Source organism: Chelmon rostratus, chromosome 21 (assembly GCF_017976325.1).
Source record: "Chelmon rostratus isolate fCheRos1 chromosome 21, fCheRos1.pri, whole genome shotgun sequence".
Lineage (NCBI taxonomy): Eukaryota > Metazoa > Chordata > Actinopteri > Chaetodontiformes > Chaetodontidae > Chelmon > Chelmon rostratus.
This window is the reverse complement of record NC_055678.1, coordinates 21,217,251-21,239,786: the sequence shown is the minus strand read 5'-3', so window position 1 is coordinate 21,239,786 and position 22,536 is coordinate 21,217,251. Positions and strand designations below refer to the sequence as shown.

Below are 22,536 nucleotides of genomic sequence, written 5' to 3'. Positions count from 1 at the left end.
TGTTGCATGCACTTTCCTTTTGTTTCGTCTGTTTGTTTTTCTGTGTGTCCGTTGAACTTAGGTGTCTCTTGCAAAAGAGCTCTTGATCTTAAGAAGATTAAAACAAGCTCCTATATACTTTTTAGCCACACTGGCTGTGGAGATGTCAGTGGAGTCAGTGGGTGTATCTATTTTTCAGTTTTGTCAATATTGTGCATACCTGCAGAATTAATGATATTCCCATCAGCCTCAGCTGTACTGTTTACTGCAAATCAGCAGTTGTTAGCATGCTCACACACTAAACTATAATGCTGACCATGGTGAGCATAACTTGCTTAACACCAACACATTAACATCGAGATTTGTGGGCATGTTAGCGTGCCAATGTTAGCATTTAGCTATCAGCACAGCAGAATACAATCCTGCAAACTTGACAAACTGACCTTGCATTCACTCTGTCCCTAAACCAGAAACATTATGGTCATGACACTCTTGACATTTAAAGTAGAAAAAACAAATTCACAATAGTGTTGCAATATATACATTTTGGTTATGTGCAGGGAATTTCCTCGACCGATTCACTTAAGCAACACCCAGTTTTGTAACAGATGGGTCACCCACAGAGAGCGCGGCCGTGTTCTGTGTTTGTGTTTAGTGTTCAAATGGCAACAGCCAGACTCAGTGATGTGGAAATATTGGCTATGGATTTGTTATGGTCTCATTCATCTCTCCCCTCTGTTTTCTCTCAGTCTCTGTTAACATCAGGTCATCTCTGCTAAATGACGGATCATTCCACCTCAAACACCACAGCGCTGAAAGTAGACCAATTTATCAGCTCACTTTATTGGTGTGTGTGTGTGTGTGTGAGAGAGAGAGAGAGTGTGTGTGTGTGTGTGTGTGTGTGTGTGTGTGTGTGTGTGTGTACTCCTGATAGGAAGGGATGAAACTGTGAAAAACAGTAGGATCTTTTTATCTTTCTGTATTTTTGATCTTGTCAGTATATGGAGAATTCTTATGAGATTACAAAATATTCTAAAACATTCTGATGCTCTAAGTTTTTTAACTTTTTGTAGAAAAATAACACAATCAGGGCTCAAACCGGCACAATCTATGTGTTGCTTTCATTCTCAAAGTGCCTTGGTTGGGAAGTAGGAGTCAGCATGCATATATACAGTGTATACTGTATATATATGCATCTTTTTATATAATTTATTGATTACACGTTTTCATTTATCCGTAGTGTAACTTGCTGCAGTGAAATGAATAAATCAGTCAACGACTCTGCTCTGCAATTGGTTGTTGAACTTGAATCTACTGCTTTCAACTGAGTCGAGATGGCATGAAATCTTGTGTGCTACTGTGGTAGATATGTTGGCTGCAGCTGAACAGATGGAGGTAAATGCCAATCCCTGTGCTTTCTAAGACCAGACTGAGGGCTTTGCTGGATAAATTGGAATGATATTGGTCCTGACTGAAGCTGTATCCAAGGTCCCCGCAGAGATAGTGCAGTGCTGTGAAACTAATTTCTGAGTTAGTCAGGGCCAGCGAATTTTTTTTCAACTGGTAAAGCATACAGTATGTAGCCTGCTGATTAACATCATTAACATCTTTAGACTTAAAAGCCACTGCCATAAATGATGTTGGCATTTATCTACAGGAAATAGATAAATAGATCTGCATTATATATCATTCTCTGAGGGTCTGTTTCATAACATTAAAGGTCTAGATGTATGCATAACAGACCTAAAGGTGATCACAGGATATCGGATGCTGACACCATTTGTTGTCAGAGAAACATGGTTTGAACATAATGCACCAAGTGATATTACTGCATTGCCAGGATGGATTTCTCACCATAAAATAAGGTCTCATACAGGAACATGATGATTTTCTCAGACTTCTGACCGCATGAACATTTTTAGCAGAGAAAAACAAGAAACAAGAGTTTACAGCAGATGATTAGAAACAGGAGATACGTTCACTGCAGTGCAAAGCTGGATTTGAACAGGTGACCTTCATATTACAGGGCACATGTGTAGACCACTAGACAACCTTAGGCTGACTGTCTACACTGTACGTGTTTTAATTAAAATGTGGAAGATGAAATGTGTGTGAGTTTGCGACTGTGTGATTGCTGTCATGTGACCATTCCACTTCAACATTGCATGTTGATATTTCTAATTTATTGTATTAAACCTTTTCTAAAAAAAACAGTGATACATTTCTTTTTATTGAGTAGCTAATGTAAAATTTAGGTTATTTATTAAATTTAGACAGCAAGCAAGCCTGATGGCTAAAAGAGACACGTGATTAGTGATAATACTTCTTTTCTTTGCCTGGAAAGTCCCAATAATTGAGTTGTTTTACAGAAGTGCATAAAAAATAGATGTGAGTGGGAAAAGAAGGATTTAGTGCAAGAAAAAGGTATATAGCAAGTGTCTGATCTGCAGGTATCTGTTCAGCTGACTTCATGTGCTTTTACCAAGGCATATTATTTGTGTACATGGAGGAGCCTACATGCAGGTGGACAGTGTCTTTTACAGTAAGATAGAAATGTCTTAATGTAGCTTATTACATTTTTACATTTTACTAAAGCTACAAGAGTTATATCATGGGGGATGTAATGAAACTTAAAAAAAAAATCACAACAATTTCCCATTTTGAAATTTCTCATTTCAGGTGTGTTGTCAAATATTTTGGTTAAATCTGTTTTTAAAATTAGATGACAAAAAATTAGATGACAAAAAAGTCAGTAGAAATCACTCATGATATGAATGTGACTCACCTTTTGACCAGTCTGAACACCATTTGAAAAACTTGATATTAACTAGAGAATGTCAGTTTTGGTGGTATTTGAAGACTTTTGGTAACATAGTGTTTTAGGTTTAGGTAGTTGCTTAGGACCCAAAAGTAGAACTTGGAGACAAAGTAAAAGTTCAACCAAGAGCAAATTATCATAAACTGAGTTAGTGGTGGAAATCCAGAGCTATGGAACAGGACTGGCTGGATTGGGTATTGTGAATCAGAGGTAAACAGGACAGGCAGTGGCTGAAATCCTCTAGAAGAACACTGAAGACTGACGAGGATCAGGGTTGCAGGCAAATCAGGAAGGCAGGAGGCAACGCACCTGTAGGACAGGTAAAATATGATTAGGCAGGTTCAAAGGTGTATGCTGCAGTGCCACTTATGGTGCTGGTAATAGAAGAGTTTAAGAGAAGAAATACAGCCGCACATGGCAACAATCGATTTTTTAGAGCAGAAAACCAGATGCAGTTGACTAGATTAAATTGATGAAAGAATTTTGACTTTTGGCCAAGACAAAATAGGATAGTCTATACAGCCTGAAAGGCAAAGCCTGGGGCCTCATTGCTCTGAGCAAACATTTTTTATCAGCTCGGCTCTTCTCTCATCTGGATTGTGGCTGCTGTGGACAGTAAGAGAACAATGTTCAGGGGTCTTCATTTAAAAATCTACCTGAAACGGGATTTTGATACATGTTGATACATGTTGTTGTTGAATGCCAAATACCCTCCCCTTTAATGAATGGCCGGATGAAATGAGTGGGGGGGTGAAGTATTAATCTTCAAGTTTTGAGTCCAGTCAAGAATCGAGCAGGTCAAGTCCTGCAACAAGTTCAACGAGCTGAGTCGAGGCTCGGGTCGAGCAGCTTGCAAGTCATGTGAGGATGTAACTGCCTTCACATTTAATATTTGAATCCTTTGAGGCCTACATTTTACCAAATTCCCACGAGCTCTAAAGCCCAAACTATTGTTTTTCCACGTCAGACATTAAAAAAGACACTTTGTGAGTGGCATGAGTAAAACAGGAGCTGAAGTGCAGCCAGTGGAAGCATTAAACAAGCTACATACATAACTGCTGTGCTGTAACTTCTAGATGACCAACAGATGTATCATCTCGGGGTTAACATGGTCTCCAAGCCGTTTAATCTGTCTATGATGGGAACCTTTTTTAGACCTGTGGAGTTTCAGACTTTTAGAACAATCTGTAATTATGGTTGTGCACATATCTAAATCTGTATGCAGGACAAAAATGTCCAATATCTTGCAAACAATGTTTTTTTATTTACCCAAATGTCCATTTTATGAATCACCTTCTTTGATTGAAGCCTTTGAAAATATATCGGTTTTTTTTATTTTAAAATCTTTAAGATGTATTACAATTAAAACTAGATGCGTCCTTGATTATTCCTGAAATAGTAACTCCTTCCATTCAGCTCCAACTTTTCAGCTGACAGGTAAACTGGCAACAGACACAATACTCTGTAAAAGACAATTTGATTACCTTCACCTCCTTTCAGGACACTTTTCCCTGCCAACACTTTAAATGGCATTTCAGTCGCCCTCAGTGTTTGCTCTTGAACAGACTAACTTCTTTCAGATCTTTACTTCAGCTGCCATTTCTGACTCCTTTAATCAACGACGCTTCTGCCATTTCAGCTTATTTCAGTGCTTACACTTCAACTCACTCGTTACCTCCTTTCATCACTTTCACTCTGCACTTACACATAAACTTTATTCTGCACTCGCACTTTAAGTCCTTTCAGCACTCAGTTTCAGCTGCTGTTTCAACTCCCCTCTGTAGTTCTGTTTAATCTGCCACTGCTTGCCTGCCTCTCTCAGTGCTTCAGCGTCAGGTCCACCTCCCTGACCATTACACACACAGACGAAGACCATTCAGAGAGATCAACATATTAATCTTCATTCAAACGCTGCAGCTGTGATCAGTGTACATACTGATGATTGACTGATGATGATCGCCTGAAAACGAAATGGAAAAAGGAAATGTTCCTGATCTGAAGTCTCACTGACAGACAATAAATGCTAATGAGCAGCCATGTGACATGATAAAAAGGGGGTTAAATTCCAGATGTAGCAAACCAGATGATTATACTTGTGCTGATGTTGTTAGGAGTACGGTGAAAATGGATCATCGGAAGGACAACAAGCTCTTGATGTTAAGTTCAAAGGCTTTGAAAATGAGGAGGGCAACTCAGGGTTTATTGGACTCTTCACAACACGATGCTAATGACAACGATGATGACAATAAAAAAGAGAAGGATGATGATGACAGTGACTTTAATTATGGTGGTAAGATTTGAGATTAAGGACTCGGGTTCAGGGTTTCTTTGCATCAAACACCGGACAGAAAGTATTTTTCCGTCTTCACTGCCATTAGAATTACTGTTTTACTCATGGCTATATCCTTTGCATGATTACATCTCGCTTGTGATTTGTTATTTTGGAGTGCTGAATCCTGTCCAGACAGCTGCTCGGGGACATACTTTGTCTGCTGGCGCCATCAAGTGGTATAAGACCTTTACTGCAGCTATACTGAAAATCAAGCTTTGTGCTAATAATTTAGGTGAAAGAATATTAATACATTTTATGATTAAAAAGAATGTGAGTTCATTGTTTTACAGTGAGTTACTTGGCAGCTCCCATGACAGCATGTTACCCATAATGCCGAGGCATAGTGCTGTTAGTGCTGTCTACGCTCTCTCAGGTTATTAGAGTTTCACAGTACCCAGCTGTTGAAGATGAAGCTACAATGTGAAGGCTAAAGCATAAAGAAGGACTTAGTAGTCGTTGCTGTGAAGCTTTGAGGCAACAGCAGGGCTTGTCAGATGCATCACCTTTGCTCTAGCCCACAGTCCCTGTGAAGCCCTGCCAACTAGCTCACCATTAAACATCAGACATTCACACAAGGAGGTGGAAGACATCCAACGCCACACAGCTTCCCAATCTTCTCAAAGTCCACCTCACTTCATTTTTCTCTGTGCTCCTTTCATCTCCTCTCTTTCTTTATTTATGCCTCTTGGGATTCACCTCTTTTAAATTTTCTATTGTTCTTTCCTGCCCTCTTCATCATACACTTTTCTCTGAATCATTTTGTATTTTTCTCCTTTTGGCAAACATCAAATCTAGTTTTCATTTTAATTCTTCCATTGTCAAGGCGTTCAGGAATCCTTTTTTTTCTCTTTCACCAAAGTTCACCAACGTCAGCTTTAGTGCGTTTACATGTAATCCTCTCTCTTTGGCCTCACCTTTCACCTTCGTTCATTATGTAAAGTTTGTTTTAAATTTAAAAAGTAGCATTGCTGCCCTCTGCTGGTCTTTTTGTCAAATTGCTTTTGTCTCCCCCTGAATTTGAAGCCATGAAACGGTCACCACTTTCTAACGTTGTCTGAAGATAGCCTGAAGAGGGCGCCATTGTGGCACGCTGTGCGGAACTGTATAGACTCTTGTTTCCAGTCGTCTTAATTCAAAGTAACGCGTCCGTACACTTCCGGGCCGGAGGTCACGATACACATGTGAGAAGTGAAGAGAGCTGGATGTGACTGGAGCCAGGCTACAACAGGTTTACTTTCAGGTATTATGCCTAATAGTTGAATGTTTGAATGTCTGCACATTTAAAGGATTTGTGTAACTGCCCTGTGCTAGCTAGCTTCTGTTCCTACAGGCAGAGAAACAGACTGTAGCTTGTAGTCTTTAAGGTCCCTCAGTCGTCACGTTAACATACACAGTGAAATAAAGACAAACTACAACACTAGCCTAACAAGCTAGCAGACATAGATAGTCCCGATACATTTTCTTTTTTTATCTTAGCTGTGTATAACAAATTGAACACGAAAGAAAACAGTTTTTCGTGGTTGGGGATTTGTTCATGCATGACTTTAATAACGTTTCCCAAAGTATTGGCAATTTCGTCACTATTGTAAGTTAGTAACAAAGATAAAACGTATTTTGTTCTGTCATGGTTTTCCATAAAGCATGCATAGCTTTATTGATGTATTGATAGTACTTGCAGAGACATGTAACTTATATCGTGACAGTAAACATCTTTTTTCTTCTGTCACTTGTTATCAATACATGGTAATACTTGTTGAACAATATTCCATTCAGTATTTTCACCTCGTCGCTTTTAAAATCATGAATCCCAGTGGCTGCACTTGCACTGCGGTCTGTCCTCCCAGTCTCTGTGAAGATCACTGAACACTCAGGTGTAATTGAATTTGCTGTAGTGGACAGGATGGACGGGAAAGTAAAGGAACAGAAGCGACATCAGCAGAAGCACAGCGGACCGAAGGCGGAGAAGAAGAAGCTCAAGAAGCAGGGTGGATCTACAGAGGAGGATGAGCGGAAACGCAATCCCAGAGCATTTGCGGTTCAGTCCGCTGTCCGCATGGCCAAGACCTTTCACAGGTCAGTCCTGGTCTCTCTTATTATGATGTGACATGTCTGCCAGACAGACTGAGACTTCGGTCTCCTGTAGCATCCAAAATGTAATGTCAATTCTCTTGACCTTTATGCTCGCTTTCCTTTAGGGACACATATTTGACATAAATCCATTAATTAAAGGTGCAGCAAGACATTCTGGAGAAAGATAGTTGCTTGTTGAGTCTCATTCCCAGGTTGTCAAAGACAGATGCTTTGGTATTTGATGACCTTTGAACCCAAAGTGTCGGTATTGGGAATGAGACACAACAAACAACCATCTTTCTCCAGAATTGTTCACCGCACCCTCAGTGAGTCTTAAGTAGGAAGTAGTACCAAAAGTAAATTCCGGTAAGCTCGACTAATGAAAATGTGAATAATGAAGCAAGCTTTGTGAAACTACTCTTCATGTTTGTTTTTCTTTAGGACTCAGGACCTAAAGACCAAAAAACATCACATCCCCCTTGTAGACCGGACTCCTCTGGAACCCCCCCCAGTCGTGATTGTTGTGGTCGGGCCCCCCAAAGTGGGAAAAAGCACCCTGATCCGCTGCCTGATCAAAAACTTCACCCGACAGAAGCTTGGAGACATATGTGGACCTGTCACTATCGTCTCGGGTAAGTTTGACCACTGAGACCTTCTGATTGGTGGACTTCCTGTGCCACAGCCGCCCCCAAATTCTCATGGATTAGATGGGTTAGGTCCACTTTCATGATTTTACAATCCATGACATTATTTTGGATAGGTCTAATTAAATTTAACCTATTTATTTCCATGTGCCTCTTAACCAACCAACCTTAACCTTAATCATTTTTATACTTTTAATAGCCGCGCTAGCTTCATGGCTCCACTTTCACACAACTACTCGATGGATTGCCATGAAATTTAATGTTTCTTTGGAGACATGACAGTAGAGAGCAGACAGGAGGGGAGAGAGATGGAGAAAAGGTCACAAAAGGTCACTGGCTGGATTCATACTACGCACCCCCTGGCCACCCCCACATCAGCGTGTTAACAGTGTCATTGTGCAGCACCCAGTTTGCTTATCTGGTAGAACGAATGCCTGATGTACGAAGACTATGTTGTTCCCATAGTGGCACGGGTTCAATTCCAACCTGGAGCCATTTGCTGCATGTTATCCCCACTCTCTCCCCCCTTTTTTCTTTCTTTACCTGCACTGGGGCGACTGTGGCTCACTGAGCGGTCATCCTTCATATATCTGTGTGTGAGTGTGTTAATGCTCGTAATGAGCAGGTGGCCCAGCTATCATTGTGTGAACGGGTGAATGTGGGCTTGAGTTGTGAAAGCAGTCCATTTACTGTCAAATCAAGGCAAAAGGCCTTAAAATGATCCTCCTTATAAAAGTGATCCTCAACTCAGTAACTGTGACATGTTAGCAGACAAAAAAGTATTTAGGAAGAGCAGGTGGTTAACGCTTCTGACGCATGAGGCTGTAATTGTTCTTTTTATATCCATCTGTGCTCTGTTAGGCATTTAACCATAATGTTTCATCATTTTTTGGTGTTTGATAAGTAACTGCTTTTTGTATTCTTTAGGCAAGAAGCGTCGCCTCACTTTCGTGGAGTGTAACAATGACATTAACACAATGATAGACCTCGCAAAAGTTGCTGACCTGGTGAGTTTTTCATTTCACACTAAACTTGTACCTTTAATAAATGTATGAAGGAGTTGATTTCATTGAGAGAGAAGCAGTACCACATAATAAAACCAACTTTACAATATAGTCAACTTTACAAATGTAGTTGTTATCAGTGTAGAAAGTTCGTAAGGTTGTAAACAAGCATTGTAGAAGTACCTTTAATCGTGAGGACCATACTTTAAGGAGTACGCTCTATATGATAACTGCTGTTGGAATTTGGTGCTATATAAAAACAACTGAAATGAAAATTGAAACCCATTGTAAGCAGAATGGCACATTGTTATAATTTAAATGTATTGTTTTTTTTTCCCCTCCAGGTTTTGATGTTGATTGATGCCAGCTTTGGCTTTGAGATGGAGACCTTTGAGTTTCTCAACATCTGTCAGGTACACGGCTTCCCTCGTATCATGGGTATACTGACTCACCTGGATTCATTCAAGAACAACAAGACACTGAGGAAGACCAAGAAAAACCTGAAACATCGCTTCTGGACTGAGGTCTACCAGGTAACCACAACATGATAACATCAGTGACACCCCAGGAATTCTTACTAAGGGTGGCCAGATTAAAGATTAAAGACCTGTGAATGCATGTTGTGTTTGAACCTGTCAGGGGGCCAAGCTGTTCTATCTGTCTGGTATGGTGTACGGTGAATATCAGACTCAGGAAGTGAAGAACCTCGGCCGGTTCATCTCTGTTATGAAGTTTCGTCCTCTGGTGTGGCAGACCTCCCACCCTTATGTCCTGGTTGACCGGTGAGTAATAACATGAGATGCATACTCCTGACTGATTTGAACTTCATTTCATCAAGACGTCCATTACAGTACAGTTTGCCCCATTGCCCTGTGAATTGTATATGGATGATGTGAAGATGTAAAGTGAAAGAGAACAATGATCCATCAGCTCTTTACGTAGGTGCAGCACGTATGTCACGTACTGTTATACACGCCGGATTTTGTCTATACTCAGGTTTGGCATGAACAGTTTGTGTACAGCTTCACACATCTTGTGGGGTTGTTGAAGGTCGTGTGGTCTGACTGGATCCTTTGAAGAATGAAGCTGTGTGATGATGTGTTTTAGTCACACTGTGGTCTAGTTACAGTAATGCATTTCTGTTGTTTGAAGAAATACAATGACGTAACATGACGTTTAGCTACTCTGACAGATGGAGAGTACCACCTGATGGCACCATTAGACAATTCATTGGACAGATGAGCTGCAAATCATACACTGGTTGTGTCCAAATTTTCTATTCCGTTTTATGCAAATGAAAGCTGTATTTTATAAGAGGCGACTTCAGAATGAGACAGACCCTATCAACTGATCATGAATTGTTTGGGTCTGTAAGTTAGACTTTCATAGATGTCCCCTGAGCCCCCCTGCAGCTACAGTTAAAGAAGAGGCAGAGTTGTCAGGCTGTGTGCAGCTTGCAGTGACTGTACCCATCATGCAATAGCAGTGCCATGCCATTGAAAAAAGGATGAATAATAATATCAGTCAGCAGTAGACTCTGTTAAATGTAGCAGAGTGCTGGAAAAGACTGGATAAAATTCAGTCTTGACTTACATAAAATGAAAAAATTATATATATATATATATATTTTTGATAAACATTTATGTTTAAGTCCTACTTTTTGCTCAGTGCGAGTTAGAAAAAATGACAAAAAAAAAATCAGCCAAATGGCTATTATTGTGGACTGTGTAGGCAACTTCAAGTAATAACATGATTAATGACTGCATTCCTTTGGCACACTGTTTACACCTGGATCTAACAAGCTTCTCAGGTGATCCAATCACAAGGGGACAGCCGAGACACATTGCTGTTCACGTCTGTGTCTATCATGCGTTTCCAAGGTGTCCAACTGACCACATGTGCTCAGATTTGGTTACTGCCTACGTCACTTCAGCTGGAGGGGCCCAGCACACAGTTTATTATTTTTTCACACAGGCTAAGAGGTAGCTAAGAAAACAGACTATTTCAGGAGCTAATATACATGTACTACTCCAACTGTTCAAATCAGCAAGACAAAGTCAGTTACGAGTTGCACATGAACAAACTTGTACTCCTCCTACATCAACATTGCCACTTTTTAAGCGTCGGCACACTGCCACCAAAACAACAGCCACGTCCTGTATTGATGGAGTATGCTCTGTTATGTCCTGTTGGGGACGCATTACAACGCATTAGTGTTTACACTGCAAGTGACTTGTGGTCAGACCACCTCAGACCACCTCAGGAAGTAGGTCCCTGTGGGATGATCAGCGAGACACAGATGTGTAAACAGCTTGATTGTATGAGTAACTCAGGGACTTGGTGCCTTACTGATGTCAGAACAAACAACCACAATGTTGTTTTCATTTTCATTTTTATTTTGAAGGCGCTGTGTTTAATTAATAATGTTTTTTTTATCTGAGTGTAATACCTTCACTCTCTACTCACTCAAACATTATTTTCTCAATTTCCCTTTCTGCTTTTAAACAGTATGGAGGACTTGACTGACCCTGAGAGTGTGAGGACAGACCCCAAGTGTGACCGCACAGTGTCACTCTACGGCTACCTGCGAGGGACATATTTGAAAAACAAAGGCCAGGTCCATATCCCGGGTACGTGAGCATGTTTCATGGTTCTTTATTTGAACAATGCACACATCTCTGAGAAAGTACGTAAAATATTAAAACAGCAAGAGAATTAGACTCACAAAGTATTTATAATAAGTTATAATAATACCATCTCATTGCACTAATTTACGAATGTGCACAAGTTTGCTGTGTGAGTATCCAGTGGTTTGCTAGATGAGAGTCTGAAAATTGTAGATGTTATTAGTTGTGTTGGAAGATTCAAATTGTACTAATGGAATTCCCTGGACCCCTTACAAAAACATAGTGTGTGTTACTCTCTGTAGGTGTGGGGGACTTTCAGGTCGCAGACGTGAACTTTCTGCCGGACCCCTGTGCACTTCCAGATGCTCAGAAGAAGAGAGCGCTGAACGAGAAGGAACGTCTGCTCTATGCACCCATGGCCGGGGTCGGGGGAGTCGTGTATGACAAGGATGCAGTGTATATTGACCTTCCTGCTAACCACGTCAATCAGCAGCAGGTGTGTGTGTGTTCTACATCTGAATGACCTCAGTTTTAATTTGCAAGCTTGTCACAGCTTGTTCAGCCTGTTTGTGTTGAATTTGACTTTTGAATTTGGCTCAAATTTGAATCACATCAGACTGCTACTTCAGTTTGTGCCTGGTGTGAGGTGTACTCTTCTTTCTCTGGTGCAGGAGGAGGTGCGGCCCACCACAGAGCTGGTCCAGTCTCTCATTGACACACACACCACCCTGGATGCCAAGATGGCAGCCAGTAAGGTGTCTCTGTTCAGCGGCTCTGCCACCCTGGACCCCACAGACATCGATGAGGAGAGCGGGTGAGACACTTCACAGCTTTCACTTTCTCTTCACTTGTGGTGTATAACTACAGATGTGAGGGACATTAGAGACATGAAGTATGTTCACGTTGCACATCATTAGCGACAGGAGCCTTATTGATACATCTGCATGGCTGCTATTGTTTTTTTATTATTATTTTTATTTTACAATCTTAGCTGATTAGTATTATCATATATATATATATATATGTAATAAATAACAAGAGATTCTTATACAGTGATGCTAAAGGTACGTTTGAGTTAATTTAGAAACAGTGTTGATAACAGTTAAAAATGAACTGATACTCACTCCAATATTACAGTATCAGCCTCAAAAATCTACAATTGATCCAGTGAATATGGATGTGTAAGAAGGCAATTGTTTGGTAACGTGTTCACCACTAAGCTGCTAGTATGTCAGCATTGTGTTCATAGATTGTTCTGCTTCACCCAAGTGGCTAAAAACATCAGTCAATGCAGTTTCAGTGTGTTCATTCATGTTCATTACTATTTTGTGCTTGGGTTTTTGTCTTGATATTATGAAAATATACACTTGGTCACTTTATTACGTTCCCATATACACTTACTATTTAAAGGATAACTTTCGTTTTTTTTACAAACTGGACCTTATTTCTAGCATTAAATACGCTCATTTACTCACCCAGACAACTTTGGTGGCATTTGGAGTCGTTTTGAAGAAATTAGCCCCAGAGGAGCGGCGCGTATATCCGTATAATGCGAGTACTCGGGGCATCCATGCGCAGCCTCTATAAACGCATAATCTGCAGCGAAACTCGTTCATATTCCAATATTTTGTTCTGATATGCTGGTGCTATTCCCCTCTGAGCCCATGGTGGCATGTTATCAACATCCGACGTCTCTAGACAACTACCTCCGATGCGGATGATGTCATTACCAAACGCCAGGCGGTGAGTGCAACCAGTCACAACCCGGCCAAGTCTGCGGCGGTCGGCTACGAATACGCAATAACGAACCATAGCTGTGCCAAACTACAGCTAAACTAGCCGACCGCCGGCTCAGAGGGGAATAGCACCAGCATATCATAACTAAATATTGGAATATGAACGAGTTTCGCCGCAGATTATGCGTTTATAGAGGCTGCGCATGGATGCCCCGAGTACTCGCATTATACGGATATACGCGCCGCTCCTCTGGGGCTAATTTCTTCAAAACGACTCCAAATGCCACCAAAGTTGTCTGGGTGAGTAAATGGTCGTATTTAATGCTACAAATAAGGTCCAGGTTGTAAAAAACTAAAGTTATTCTTTAAGTCAAGTATCTAATCTGCCAATCATGTGACCTGCCCAGTAGTACAAAGGTGCACCTAATAAATGGAGTGTGGATGAACTTGAGCATCTCACTGAGGATGTTCCCTTGTGTATCTATTAGTAGGACGTAAACAAAGCCACAGTTAGCAAGATAAAACAAATGGATTTGACAGAGAACATGAACTTCTCCTGTGTGTGTGTTAGAGAGAAGGAGCGTCTCCAGGAGATTCATGTCTTGGACCCTAACACCCAGAGAAAGAGAAGGAAGGTGGTCTTCACTGATGAAGGCGAAGAAGAGGACGACGTCAGCGGCTCCAGTGATGATGATGAGGACTGTGACAGTGAAGACAGTGACGAGGAGGAGCAGGAAGAGGATGAGGATGAGGATAACCTGTCCGCATTTCTGAAAGAGGCAAGAGCCAAGTCTGACGGGGCAGAAAAGAATGTAAAGGACAGCACTCCACCGGTGAAGAAACAGAAGCTGGAGGAGAGGAGGGAGGAGATGCCAGCATTTGCCGACAGTGAAGACGAGCTGGAGATGAGCGAGGAGGAGAGTGAAGAAGGCGGGGAGGCCGGGAGAGCAGGAGACTCTGGACACTGTTCTGAAGAGGACGAGGAGGAAAGTGATGATGAAGAGGAGGAAGATGAGGAGGATGAATCGGTGGAAGAGGAGGACATCACAGAGAAGAAACAAACAGCGTGTGAGAGTGAGGAGGAGGAGGAGGAAGAAGAAGAACAGGGTAAATACACTTTTTTTAGTTGTTGTTTGTAAAGAATCCATCTTTTTCTTCTTCTGATGCTAATTCAGATGCGTAGATTCAGGGTTCATGGTGTACTGATCCAAAATCTGATGTGACTCAGGACAAGGAAGCTTTCCTTGAAGAGTCAGCAGATACTGATACTGATGAGATACTGAAGGTAGCCTCTGGAGGTGGAGTGACCGTATTTATCAGCTGAGTTCATTCTCCTGTTTCCATCCACAGGGGCTCTCAGGTGGAAGGAGGGTCTGCAGCAGAAAGCATCTGAAGCATTTCTACGGCAACAAGAAGCTGCCCCCAATCTGAGGAAACTGGTTTATGGATCAGGTAGATGCTGCACGTGCACATAAAGCTCTCACATAATTGGTCAAACTACTCTTTTAAGTGTGATCCAGTTCTACACTGTCCATCTGAGAGATCAGTGTGTTCCAAATATTCACGTTTTTACCACAACAGCTAACGTCTGTTTGAAATCAGTGCAAGTGACAAATGGAAGCTGTGTATTAGGCCATATTTTGGCATTTCGTAGCAAATTTCAGACTCTTTATATAATATGTATATAATAAAATTGTCAAAGCTACATGATAATACAGTACAATGTTCAGTGAACATCAATCATTTTGCTTTTCAGTTGTAGAGGCAGATGATTCTGAGGATGAGGAGGAGGAGCTGGGGGGGCTGTTTCGAGTCAGCCGCCCTCAGAACAGCAAAAAGTTCCAAGCAAATGCTCTCGACTGCTCCCGCTTCAACCCTGACACCTCCCACGACTGGGACTTGGAGGAGGTACTGTGGTTACTAATACACTGGTGTTACTGGGACAGTTATTAAAGTATCCTGAGTTCCTAATGTGCTATTGATATGAAAACAAATCAAAACGATGTTGAAATGACACTGTTTTTTTTCCAGATGCTAAACTCCATCAGGGACTGCTTTGTAACTGGGAAGTGGGACGAGGGCCAAGATGCTGCCACACTGCTGAAGGAGGACGGTAAGAGAGGAAAGGAGAATCAGCCAAACATACTCATCGAGGTTTGAGATTAGCTTTAGATTGTGGTTGAAAACACTTGTAAACACTTAGAATTACTGAATTATTCCGTTCTGTGTGGAACCCTCAGTATCAAACACAAGGTTACTGTACATGGTGGAGCAGTTTGGATTTGGATATTCAGTGAAGAAGGATACTGGTGTAGATGCACGTTTCAGAGTCCTTTCATGGGCAACTGCAGTTTTTTTCTGACTGTCCGTGTGATGTCAAAAAGACCTTAACATACAGAACAACATTCGCAAGACACCTTAACAAACACTTTGTTTTGCTGTGTCTAGAGGAACTGTATGGTGACTTTGAGGACTTGGAAACAGGAGAAGTCCACAAGGGACAAACTGGGCAGCAGGATCTGACTGAGGTTGGTCTTGTTTACATGGAATAGTTGAAATCAAGACTGACTGACCATTGAAAAAATATGCAATATTTCCATGTGGTTAGGATGAAGTTGAGATGTCAGTGTTGTTGTGGATGCTGCGTTTGACTTTGGTTGTGCCACTGTTCCAGTGGTCATATAAAGTAATATACGTTTTCTCAGTTGGATGATGTTTTGTCCCGTACACCTTGTGACCAGCAGAATAGTGAGAATGATGAAGATGATGAAGCTGAAGAGAGCCTGATGAAGGTGGATGATGAGGAGGTCCAGAAGAACAAACGTCTGGAGAAGAAACGCAGGCTGAAGGAGCGATTCAACGCGGAGTACGACGATGGAGATGCCACTTACTTTGACGACCTGAAGGAGGAGATGCAGAAGCAGGCTGAGGTACCACGACTGGCTTGGGTGTGCTGTTGTCTTCACATTCATTAGATCCATGTTTACAAGAATATTTGCTGAATTCTGTCCTCAGCTGAACAGGGCAGAGTTTGAGGATGTGGATGATGAGACCAGAGTACAGTATGAAGGGTTCCGACCAGGAATGTACGTCAGATTAGAAATCTCCTCTCTGCCCTGTGAGTTTGTCACCAACTTCGATCCCCATTATCCCATCATCCTTGGAGGTCTGGGCTCTGGTGAGGGCAATGTAGGATACCTGCAGGTATGTGCAATGCTCATGTTATTTGCTCAACTATGTTGCCTATTTAGTTTAGGCTCATGTGAGTTGTCATCCAAATTGTGCAGGATTGCCTCCCAATCATTTTTCCATTACTTAAACCAGTCAAACAACATTAGCAGGATCAGTTAAATTCACTTGTCTGAAGTTGCAGCTGTATGTAGACAGTGATTTGAAAGACTTGATAAAAATAAGAATCAACTTGTGAGATAATGGGATCATCAGCGTCAGTTTAGTGTCTAAAGCTGTGTGTGTATGTTAGATGCGACTGAAGAAACACCGCTGGCATGGCCGCATCCTGAAGACACGAGACCCCCTCATCCTGTCATTAGGCTGGAGGCGCTTCCAGACCATCCCCCTCTACCACATTGAGGATCACAACGGACGCCACCGCCTACTCAAATACACACCGCAACACATGCACTGTGGAGCCTCCATCTGGGGTACGACACAGTTAGAGCACACTGCACTGTTGACTTCTGCTGTGCAGTGATGGTCAGATATGTTTGAAAGATGTACACAATAATACTTGCAGCATTTCAGTATTTGGCTGTGTTTTCTCACTCGCAGCATTTTTTCTTGATGTTTTCCATGTGTCGTCAAATTGGTGAAGATGTTTTCTTGATTTGGTTGTTTCCTTAACTTGTTTAGACATGTCTGTGATGAGATGATATTTGCTGATATATTGCCGATAAAAGGGAGTCAGATTATGCTGTTAATGCTTACCTTACATGCATCACTGCCTCAGTTACAATATTAATTATTATTGCTGCACGTATACATTCAGCCAATGTGACAGACATTCATGTACAGAGAGAGCGGTTATTAAGTCATCTGTGATCAGTATCATTGGCTATGCAAAGCCAGTAGAAGTGATTTCTTCCTGTTCAATGAGACTTTTATTCCAGAATTGTTGTGCTGAAATGTTTTGCAGTCATGTCTGTAATTACCAGCTGTATCTGATAATAATACCAATCTCACATTCTCTCCCCCTTTGTCTCCCTTAAGGTCCTGTCACACCACAGGGCACCGGCTTCCTGGCTGTGCAGTCAGTAGCAGGGACTAAAGTAAGTCAGCTATTCACTCGAGTTCATTCAAAAATGAGAACAATGCCAGTTTCCCACATGGCAACAGCAAATGGTAAAATGTCAATATATTTTGCTGGTTTTTAAATTTAGCTCTCACGTGGCTCCAAATCTAAAAACCCTTGAACTTTTGTTCAAATAGAATTATACCTTAAATGTTTGGGGAAGATATTTAATGACATATTTCTGTTTTCTTCAGGCTAGTTTCCGTATTGCAGCCACAGGAGTCGTCCTGGACCTGGATAAGTCTGTGACTATAGTGAAGAAGCTCAAACTCATCGGTTACCCCTACAAGATCTTTAAGAACACCTCCTTCATTAAGGTAGGGAAACTTTTATTCACTTCTGTCCTTTAAGTGTCATTTCGGTCTACGGCTTTCAAGGTCTCTTTTGTTGTCCACCATTAGTGAAAACTGTCTTTGATTAAAGGAACTACATAAGAAACTACAATACAAACATACTTCATAAATGAAGCACACTTGCAAACTCCGCTCTCAGCTGAAGTAGTGACATACTGTTCAATGGAGGGGCAGCAGCTGTTTCTGTGGCTTGTTGCTTTGCTCTCCGTTGATAAGGCAGGACAATATTAATACGACTCGTGTTGTGATTGAACTGTCCCTCTGTGTCACAGGGCATGTTCAACACAGTGCTGGAGGTAGCTAAATTTGAAGGCGCCTCTGTACGGACAGTATCAGGGGTTAGAGGTCAGATCAAGAAGGCGTTGTCTACACCACCAGGAGCTTACAGAGCCACGTTTGAGGACCGCCTGCTCATGAGTGGTGAGTGTTGTCTGTTACTGTACCACTTTCATTTGGTAAAAGTTACTCTTTAATTGTCTTTATTTTATAGCCATTACGCAAAGGTGCAACAACCCATCTGACAAAAGTATTGATGTATTTGGCTCTGTCATCCAGACATTGTGTTCCTGCGCTCCTGGTATCCAGTGTCTGTTCCCCAGCTATACAACCCTGTCACCTCTCTGCTGCTGCCTGTCGGTCAGAAGGACAGCTGGGCGGGCATGAGGACCTTGGGGCAGCTCAAACATGACCTCGGCGTCCGCAACAAACCCAACCCGGACTCTCTGTACAAGGTAGAGTAGGCTCAGCCTGATCTGATGATGGAGAGATGGATCAAGAACAGTGTATTGCACTCAGCAATGCAGCCCCTTTAAAAAAGTGAATGAATGAAATGACTGCCTGGTTAATCGATGAGTCAATTTACAGAAAATGAATCAGCAATAATTTTTATAGTCGATTAATTAGTTTTATTTATCAAACAAAATGTGAGAATTCAGGACTATTCTTCAGGACGTTGGACGTCACTTTGGGCATTTTTCACAATTTTCTGGCATTTAATATACAAAACAATTAAAAAAACAATAGAGATTTATAATAAATAATGATTAGTAATAAATTTCATTGTGTATTTGTGTCTGTGAGTAGGTATGTGTTCATTTGTGTTGATCGTGGTTGACTTGACAGTGAAACCCATGACTGAGTTGTCCTGCAAGACCTGGATTAAACAGTTGCCCTAAATGCTGACTCTATGCGTGCATATCCGTTCCCTTCCAGCCGATTGTCCGAGCCCAGAGGCGCTTCAACCCCCTCCACATCCCGAAGGAGCTCCAGAAGGCCCTGCCCTTCAAGAGCAAACCTAAACAGCAGCAACCCAAAGGAAAGACACCCAGAGATCTGCAGAGGCCCAGTGTGATCAGAGAGCCCCACGAAAGGAAGGTGAGCAAAACCCGGCTGCAACAGCTCATTATCTTTAGGAGCGAGCATTTGTGGCCTCATGCAAGTCATGGATTTATACTGATCTGACAACATAAACAGTATTGTATGTTCAGATCTCACCATTAAATGTTCTCAAATCTGTGCAAACAAGACCAAGATTGTTGTGGATTTTGTTAATCACAAGATGACTTTGGACTACTCCCTGCAGTAAAACATGACTTCATTTCTAAGTATTGTTTTCCTTGACACGTTCCTTAAGGTGGCAGCCCTGCTTCATGCCCTGAGCACAGTCCACAACCAGAAGAGGAAGAAGGCCCACATGGTGCAGCACGCCAAACACAAAGAGTTCCTGCAGCAGAAGGAGAAACAGGAGGAGGCCAAGCTGAAAAGACAGAAGGAGGCACGTAAAAAACTGTACCGTGTCATGGGCCAGATGGACCAGAAGAAGCAGAGATCCAGTCTGAAGGGGGCGCTCCAGGATGACTAACTCACTGTATTTGGACTCATGAAACAAACCTCTGCAGACTGTGATTGAGATCCTTGATCTGCTTTTTGGACAGTTAGCATGTGTTTCATAACTTTGGCAGTCTCATTTTTGTTTTTATTTTTATAGATGTATTGATATTGAAAATGTGCTGTAAAGAAAAAGATATCTGACTTTTGGAACTTGTTTAAATAAAACATTCATTCATTCATTCTGTTCTCCCTCTCTGTAATTGCAGTAAATATAGGCAGTCAGTAACTTCAAAGATGATCAAGTCAAGGTTTTAAAGTTACAGTGCTCCTTTTATATATATATATATATATATATCATCTGAGAACAGATTACAAGACTTATTCAGTTTTGTATCAGTGTTTCCACTGATGTGGGACAACAACTGAAGGGTCTTGTTGCGCATACTCATTTCATGGTCTGGTGTTGTTTGTTGTTCAGTTTATTTACTGTGCATATCTCTGTGTAAACTCGTCCTACCAACAAAATTAAATACTGGTGTATTCAAGTACTCTCCTCCTGATAGTTGGTGATTTCATGGGTGATGTCACCATGCAATGAAGATCTGCCATGTTACTAATTAGAGTATCTTGCAACAATCTCTTAAAATTGGATTTAAAAATAAAAATGAATTGAAGAATCCTTGTACTCACCACCCAATCAGGGGTAACACCCATGCAGGATCCACCTCTTACAGATCCCCAGTGCATTTTTCTGGCTCCCTTGTTCACTTGACCACCTTTGAGAACAGATTACTGTGAACTTTGATCACCATCTGGTGCTGCAGAAGAGCATTAGCAGGGCCTGTGGACTGCCTTGCCCACCAGAGGACTGTGTTGTCAGCAACATGGATCAGAATAGGTCCAGATGACAGCAGCAAAGCAGCAAGCAGTAAAAATTGTTTACGTAATAATAAAATATCAAAAGCAAACAGTAGTGATAAGAAGTATTGTATTTTTTTTTTTTCAGCTGTTATTGTACAGTGTAATGGCATGTGGCAGGAAAGATTTCCTGTATCTGTCCCTTCGACAGCGGAGCTGTAGCAGCCTGTGGGAGAAGGTGCTCCGCTGTCTGTCCACTGTGTGATGGAGAGGGTGCTGATCATTGTCCATGATGGATAACAGTTTATTCAGTGTCCTCCTCTCCACCTCAGTCTCAAAAGACTCAAGTCTGAGTCCGAGTACAGAGCCAGCCTTCTTGATGATCTTATCAAGTCTGTTGGTGTCGCTGGCTCTGATGCTGCTGCCCCCAACAAACAACAGCAAAGAAGATGGCGCCGGCAACCACAGACTGGTAGAAGATCTCCAACATTTTGCTGCACACGTTGAAGGATCTCAGTTTCCTCAGGAAGTAGAGTCTGCTCATCCCCTTCTTGTACACAGTCTCTGTGCTGGATTTCCAGTCCAGTCTGTTGTCGATCACCACTTCAAGGCATTTGTAGTCCTCCACCTCCCCTCTGATCCGTAGTGGCTGTGAAGGCGTCTTCTTCCTCCTGAAGTCGATCACCATCTCTCTGGTCTTGCTGATGTTCGGCCTCAGGTGGTTCTGTTCGGACCACTCAACAAAGTTGTCTATCAGTGTCCTGTACTCCCCCTCCTCTCCCTCTCTTATACACCCGACAACAGCTGAGTCATCAGAGAACTTCTGCAGGTGACATGACTCAGAGTTGTACTTAAAGTCAGAGGTGTATAAGGTGAAGAGGAAAGGAGAAAGCACAGTCCCCTGTGGAGCTCCTGTATCACTGACCACCACATCAGACAGCCCGCTGCCCAGACGGACAAACTGTGGCCGGCCTGTCAAGTAGTCAGCAATCCAGGAGATCACTGCGTCGTTAACACCCATCCCCCGCAGCTTCTCACCCAATAGCAGAGGTTGAATGGTGTTGAAGGCACTGGAGAAATCAAAGAATGTGATTCTTACAGTGCCTCCTCCACCATCAAGATGCATATGGACTTGTTGCAGCAGGTAAATGACAGCGTCTTCGACTCCTAAATGGGACTGATAGGCAGGTGGACTCAGCTGGGCCAGGACCAGTCTCTCCAGGACTTTCATCACATGGGATGTGAGGGCGACTGGTCTGTAGTCAGCTGGGTCAGATGGCCTCGACTTCTTGGGGACTGGAACCAGGCAGGACGTCTTCCACAGCCTCGGGACTTTCTCCTGACTCAGGCTCAGGTTGAACAGATGTTCCAGTACAGGAGACAGCTGGCTAGCACAGGTCTTCAGGATCCTAGGCGTGATGCCATCAGGGCCTGCTGCCTTTCACTGATTGAGTCTTTCCAGCTGCCTCTTTACCTGGTCTGAAGTCACAGTTGGGTGGTTAATGCTGGTGTCCTCAGTGGGGGAAGGGGAGGAGGAGGAGAAGGAGGGGGGGCAGATGGAGAGGTATGGTGCAGGAGAATGCTGGGGGGTGGTGCTAGCCATTTGGGACAGTGTGGGTGTGTGGGAGGCAGGGGGCGTCTGAGAGGTGGCAGGAGGTGAGCTAAACCTGTTAAAAAAACAGGTTAAACTGGTTTGCTCTGTCCAGGCTCCCTGATGTCTGCCTGTCCTTCCCCTTCATCCCTGTGATGTGCTTCATTCCTGTCCTTCCTCTCTTCACAGACTTGGTCTTCAGCCTGAACATCTAGGTGGTGATTGAGTCTACTGTGTTACGAGAGCGGAATCTAATACCAAACACACGAATCAATAACGAATAAAGCAAATCTCTCACTATACATTATTGGAGTTATGGTGAGGCTTTTATTGTGAAGGACTCAGGGCGGAAGTGCAGATGTTACCACAGGCTGAAGCGCCAGCG

General features: G+C 42.3%; 1 protein-coding gene across 2 annotated transcripts; it reads left to right on the top strand.

The window, feature by feature from the left end:
* Positions 1-6,295: 6,295 nt before the first annotated feature.
* Positions 6,296-20,122, top strand: bms1 (BMS1 ribosome biogenesis factor). Of its 2 annotated transcripts, XM_041962775.1 has the most exons (23): positions 6,296-6,369; positions 7,022-7,202; positions 7,641-7,831; positions 8,771-8,850; positions 9,192-9,380; positions 9,487-9,629; positions 11,356-11,477; positions 11,777-11,970; positions 12,146-12,288; positions 13,782-14,317; positions 14,561-14,662; positions 14,967-15,118; positions 15,242-15,323; positions 15,659-15,738; positions 15,955-16,140; positions 16,226-16,414; positions 16,692-16,872; positions 17,438-17,496; positions 17,714-17,836; positions 18,145-18,292; positions 18,428-18,603; positions 19,085-19,246; positions 19,506-20,121. In XM_041962775.1, exons 2-23 carry the CDS (start codon positions 7,030-7,032, stop codon positions 19,731-19,733), a joined length of 3,639 nt encoding a protein of 1,212 aa, XP_041818709.1. In that variant the 5' UTR covers positions 6,296-6,369; positions 7,022-7,029; the 3' UTR covers positions 19,734-20,121. The 2 variants fall into 2 exon arrangements, with proteins under 2 accessions (XP_041818709.1, XP_041818710.1); XM_041962776.1 differs by lacking the exon at positions 6,296-6,369 and having other exon boundaries at positions 7,027-7,202; positions 19,506-20,122.
* Positions 20,123-22,536: the final 2,414 nt, after the last annotated feature.